The sequence below is a fragment of the Artemia franciscana genome, chromosome 14 (genome assembly GCF_032884065.1).
Source record: "Artemia franciscana chromosome 14, ASM3288406v1, whole genome shotgun sequence".
In the NCBI taxonomy this organism is placed as follows: Eukaryota; Metazoa; Arthropoda; class Branchiopoda; order Anostraca; family Artemiidae; genus Artemia; species Artemia franciscana.
In genome coordinates this window covers 8,216,795-8,222,794 of record NC_088876.1, presented here as the reverse complement: position 1 = coordinate 8,222,794, position 6,000 = coordinate 8,216,795, and the positions used below count along the sequence as shown (strand labels likewise).

The window sequence follows — 6,000 nt, the reverse complement described above, 5'->3', positions numbered from 1 at the left end:
GACTTGTGTGCCGTAAGTCAAAATTAAGTAAGGTTAGTACTCAAGTAACGAAACTTAGAAATTAGACTTTGACTCTATGTTTCAAAGTTATTATGTTATGTATCAAGAAAGAAAAACCGATCACTTCAAACTAAAAAAAAGATATAAAGAGCTGATCATTAGCATGATGACAACAGCCTAATTAGAAAATTTAATTAGCTGATATAGACCAGAACTGAAATTCCTAAAATTCTGCCTTGTTCCTCTCTTTAAAGTAGTACTAAAATTAAGATTTATTATGTTTATTATTAAATTATGATTTATTAATTATGATGTGGTTAATCACGTTAAGTCCTATGGGATTGTGTTTCAACGCTTACCTACTAGTGTGATAGGATCTCTGTAACAAGACAGATTTAATGTGAACGAGGGAACTTAAGTTTTCAACTGCCAATATGAGAGCTGTTTCCATCCTCCCTCAAAACGATTGGCTGCTATAGACAAAATATTGCTTCGTATGTGCTAACCTTCGATAAATCAAACAGCTCGAGGTAACAAAATGTTTGATTACGTTTATGAGTTGTGGGTTTTAGGTTATGGGTATTACGGGTTTTGACACGTTTTCTTATTTCAACATTGTTATGTAGATGCGAGGACTTCAGAGCACAAACTTACGTTAAATCACATTATCGTGCACAATATCATTGCTGAAGGACCAAAATTTTACAGTGAAAAGATTTCAGCACAGGGTTTGCCACGTTTTCTTAAAGCACTTTTGCGATAGTGAAGAAGTAACGTTTTCATGTTATCATCCCTGTTTCTGTTCTACTATTTGGTAACGAACTGACGAGCGTAAGAAAATTTGCCCGATTTTCAAAAAAGAGGGGGAAACACCCCCAAAAACTTTCACTGTCTTAGAGACTTCCCAAGAAAATCGTACTATCAGATGACCCTACTGTAAAGGTTTCAAGCTCCTATATACAACAAGAGCTAAGAGCTCATATGGCACTTGTGACGAGGCGAGAAGAGCTAAGAGCCAAGAGATCATATGGTATGAGCTCTAACAAAATTATATGAATCAACAGATTGATTTAAAAAGGAAAATAAGAGGCTTAATGCCGGTCAGGATTTAAAATAAGAGCTCTGAGTCACGATGTCCTTCTAAATATCAAAATTCATTAAGATCCGATCACCCACTCGTAAGTTATAAATACCAAATTTTTTCTAATTTTTCCTCTTCCTTTAGCCCCCCAGATGGTCGAATCTGGGAAAACGACTTTATCAAGTCAAATTGTGCAGCTCCCTGACACGCCTACCAATTTTCATCGTCCTAGCACGTCCAGAAGCACCAAACTCGCCAAATCACTGAACCCCTCCCCCCAACTCCTCCAAAGAGAGCGAATCCAGTACGATTCTGTGAATCACGTATCAAGGACATTTGTTTATTCTATCCACCAAGCTTCATCCCGATTCCTCCACTCCAAGTGTTTTTCCAAGATTTCCCCCTCCAATGTCAAAAGATCTGGTCGGGATTTGAAATAAGAGCTCTGAGACATGGATTCCTTCTAAAAATCAAATTTCATTAAGATCCGATCATTTATTCATGAGATAAAAATACCCCAATTTTCACGTTTTCCAAGAATTCTGGTTTCCCCCTCCAACTCCCCCCAATGTCACAGGATCTGGTCGGAATTTAAAATTAGAACTTTAAAGCACAAGATCCTTCTAAATATCAAATTTCATTAAAATCTGGTCACCCTTTCATAAGTTACAAATACCTCAATTTTCAAAATTACCCCCCCCCCTAATTCCACCAAAGAGAGCAGATCCGGTCCGGTTATGTCAGTCACGGATCTTAGACAGGTTTTTATTCTTCCCATCCAGTTTCATCCTGATCTCACTGCTTTAAGTATTTTCTAAGATTTCCGGTCCCCCCAACTGCCCCCCCCCCCAAATTACGCTTGATCCGGTTGAGATTTAAAATCATAGATCTGAGTTACGAGGATCTTCTAAATATGAAGTTTCATGAAGATCCGATCATTCCTTCGTAAGTTAAAAATACGTAATTTTTTCTTATTTTTCAGATATGCCCCCCCCCCCAATAGAGCGGATCCGTTCCAATTATGTAAATCACGTATGTAAGACTTCTGCTTATCTTTCCACCAAGTTTCATCCCGATCCCTCCACTCTAAGTGTTTTCCAAAGTTTAGGTTACCCCCTCCCAATTCCCCCCAATGTCACCAGATCCGGTCGGGATTTAAAATAAGAGCTCTGAGACACGATATCCTACTAAATATCAAATTTAATTGAGATCCGATCACCCGTTCGTAAGTTAAAAATACCTCATTTTTTCTAATTTTTCAGAAATAACCCCCCCCCCCAACCACCCCAAAGAGAGCAGATTCGTTCCTTTTATGTCAATCATGTATCTAGGACTTGTGTTTATTTTTCCCACCAAGTTTCATCCCGATCCCTCCACTCTAAGTGTTTTCCAAGTTTTAGGTTTCCCCCTCCCAAGTCCCCGCAATGTCACCAGATCCGGTCGGGATTTAAAATAAGAGCTCTAAGAAACGATATCCTTCTAAGCATCAAATTTCATTGAGATCTGATCACCCGTTCGTAAGTTAAAAATACATCGTTTTTTCTAATTTTTCAGAATTACCCCCCCCCCCAGCTACCCCAAAGAGAGCGGATCCGTTCCGATTATGTCAATCATGTATCTGGGACTTGTGCTTATTTTTCCCATCAAGTTTCATCCCGATCCCTCCACTCTAAGTGTTTTCCAAGATTTTAGGTTTCCCCCTTCCAACTCCCCCCAATGTCATCAGATCCGGTCGGGATTTAAAATAAGAGCTCTGAGACACAATATCATTCCAAACATCAAATTTCATTAAGATCCCATCACCCGCTCATAAGTTAAAAATGCTTCATTTTTTCTATTTTTTCCGAATTAACCGGTTAATACCAATTGCCATAAAAACGGGGACTTTAGCACGGAGTGCTTAAAAGGAATGCGGAAGAAACATCAGGGATGCGTGTTCATTTGTTTGTTTTTTTTTTGTATTTTCCGGGGTGATCGTATCATACATTTATTGTAGAAGGTCGGGAGAAGGCTCATATGATCAGAAATCTAAAGTTCTAGTGCCCTTTCTAAGCGACCGAAAAGATTGGAGGGCAACTAGCCCCACTACCAATGCCTTTTTCCCCAAAGTCGTCTGATTTCATTTTGAGATAGTCATTATATTCAACATAGATGAAAGGTTCAATAACTATGCCTTTGGGCATAACATGACCCTCCACAGTCCCGGGAAAAGGCCTATAAGTTACGAAATTTGTCCATCGTTTACGTGTAGTAATTGTTATTCGGAAGTGTACGGAAGTATATTTCTTCTATTTGAAGGGGGAGGGGATTTTGTACTCGAGAGATTTTCCATGGTGAGAGTTGTCCGTGGGGAGGGAGGTTTCCATGGGAAATCTTACACTGAGGAAATTTGCCACAATTCCTATGGGGAATCTCTTATATTTGTCTTAATGCGTCTTTGCCGACTCAATTTCATATGTGGGGATGTTCCGAGGAAATTTTCAGTGAGATTGGAATTGCCTGGAGGGGTGGGGGGAGATTCTCTGGAAACCCCCCAAGAAAGGAAACCCTTTATGCCAAGGAGAATTTTTCAGGTAAAATCATTAGCAAGAAATTTCCCGGTGGGATTCTTAGCAAGGATAGAATTATCCAATGAAAATTTTCCGAGGGAGGGGGTAAGTTTTTTCAACTGAAAGTACGGAGCGACATTAAAACTTAAAACAAATAATTTTTTTCCCATATATGAGTGGGGTTCCCCCCTCCTCAGTACCTTGCTCCTTACGCTAAAGTTTGAACTTTTGTTCAAATTCTTACGACTCCTGAAACACAAGGGCCGTTTAATTAGAAAAAAATATCTTGTTCTAAAAAACTTTAGCGTAAAGAGAAAAGTATTGAGGAGGGGGTAACCTCCTCATATACAGAAAAATTTCTGTTCGTTTGTGTTGGTCCTTACATTCAGTGGAAAAAACTTTCTTTTATTTAACTAAAGATAAGCAAACCTTATACTTGAGTATTGCACCTATATCCATGAGGGTACCCGGTTGGACCTCCTCCCTCCCTTCTAAATTTTTTTTCGAACTCGAACAAACGTAACAAAATTATGTGTAAATAGATTTTTGCACGTAAAAACAGGAAGCAGAAAAACAGGAAACTTGCAGAGCCACAACAGTATGCCTAGTGGGAGCGCCTTCGTTCGAAAGGGACAAATTAACGGTTTCCAAGGTCGGTCTTTAGATTTTTTTTTTTTTTTTTTTTTTTTTTTTTTTTTTTTTTTTTGTAAAACTGGTCCCGAACAAAATCCTGGATACGCCCTTGTCTATATCTCCCTATCTATATCTATATAATGAGTCAAGCTTTGAATAGATATGAATGCAAAAACTTGGCAAAAACTTAGCTGAAATCACCTAAAAATTAGCGAAAATAAAAGGTAATATAAAATATTTGCATAATCGGTGAAGGAGTGAAAACAGATCGAGACGTAAAAGGACCACCCGCAGATGCGCTGGCTTGAAGCGGATTGGTACTGAAACAAGGCCGTATACAGGACCTCAAACAAACCCTCTAACCGTGGACACGTTCTTTCTATTTCTCTTAAAAACTGCGGAGAGTTTAATACATTACTTACATCTTAAATATGAATTCTATAGAGGAGTCATGGTAAAAAAAAAAATAGGAAGAAAAGTGAAAAAATATCTAAAAAATCTAAAATTGAAAATCTAAAAAAATATGGGAATGATGTATTTTAAAAGCTGAAAAATGGATGGGATTAGGTAATAGCATGGCCCGAAAGATTTTGCAAGTGCGTCTTTAAAACTGTGCTATTGATATTCTGTCTTTAATAGGTCTTCAAAGGGCTTTTCTTTTTAATAAATATTATAGGAAAACATTAGAGAGCTTGGCCTTCAATCAGGCAAATAAGCTGGAATTCGTACAGCGACGTCAGTTGACAAAATTTATCGCTTTCTGTCACAACTTAGCTTCACAACAACAACAAAAAATACCTGAACTATCTCTTGGATTACGCAGTCTCGGATCATATCTTCCATCGTCTAGCCGTGTACCATTTAATCCATAATGCCTTTGATCTATAGAATCTTGATTATAGTGATTTGGGGGGAGGCTGGATAGCCTGCCATCTAATGACAGATTCTGAGGTAACTGATTATGATATGTGTTTGTCGGGGGATAGTCAGTGTTTTCCAATTTCGGCTCAGCTTTCAAGCTAAAAAAAATAATTTAATCGATAAGCAAATCATTTGTGTTTATTTTCAACAATCTATCATTTAGGAGATATTTGGTACATTGGAAAACTAAGAAATTAGAACCATATAATGCTTCAGATTCCAGAGAAAAGGACCGCAACTTCCGCGTGCGTGTCTTCCTCTGGTGTCTGTGCAATAAACTGAGGCATCCAAACTTAGATGCACCATTTCCTCATCCTACCCCCCCAAAAAAAGATAATTTATTTTTTCTATATTAAATCATGCCTTAATTATGCGTCTTTAGCTTATATAGTTATCAACACCCGAATTAAGCTTAGAACTTTAAAAGCTCTTTTGACACAAAATTTTCCAGCGGTTACTTTATAAAATCAAAGCACAACTTCAGCTACCAGCTTTTTCAATTATTATTATTTTTAAGGTTATAAATCAAATTGAGAACTTTTAAAAGAGGAGGCTACGTAAAGCAGAATAAATAATTCGTCACTCATTCCAAAAGGTTGCATATGAGGTTTTTACACTTCTGAGATCAAAACCGTTTTCTAAGCTGTTCTGAAAGGGAAGATCAGTACGACGATGTATGCTTAATCCTACTTTCATTCCCCTGCTCTACATTGCCCAGCTCATCTCCCTTTGAGAACACCTAAGTAATGGCTTTTTGATATACCACAGAAGTGTAAAAAATGTCGTACGCGACCTTTAGCTATGACAACAAAATAC

At 37.8% G+C, this 6,000-nt stretch overlaps 1 protein-coding gene across 1 annotated transcript in view; it reads right to left on the bottom strand.

Moving 5' to 3' along the window:
• LOC136035277 (trithorax group protein osa-like) overlaps window positions 1-6,000 on the bottom strand; it is a gene marked incomplete in the record, with an annotated part of 231,052 nt that overhangs the window by 199,561 nt on the left and 25,491 nt on the right. The window contains 1 exon segment of the mRNA XM_065716958.1: window positions 5,062-5,282. Coding sequence (XP_065573030.1) covers window positions 5,062-5,282 — 221 coding nt within the window.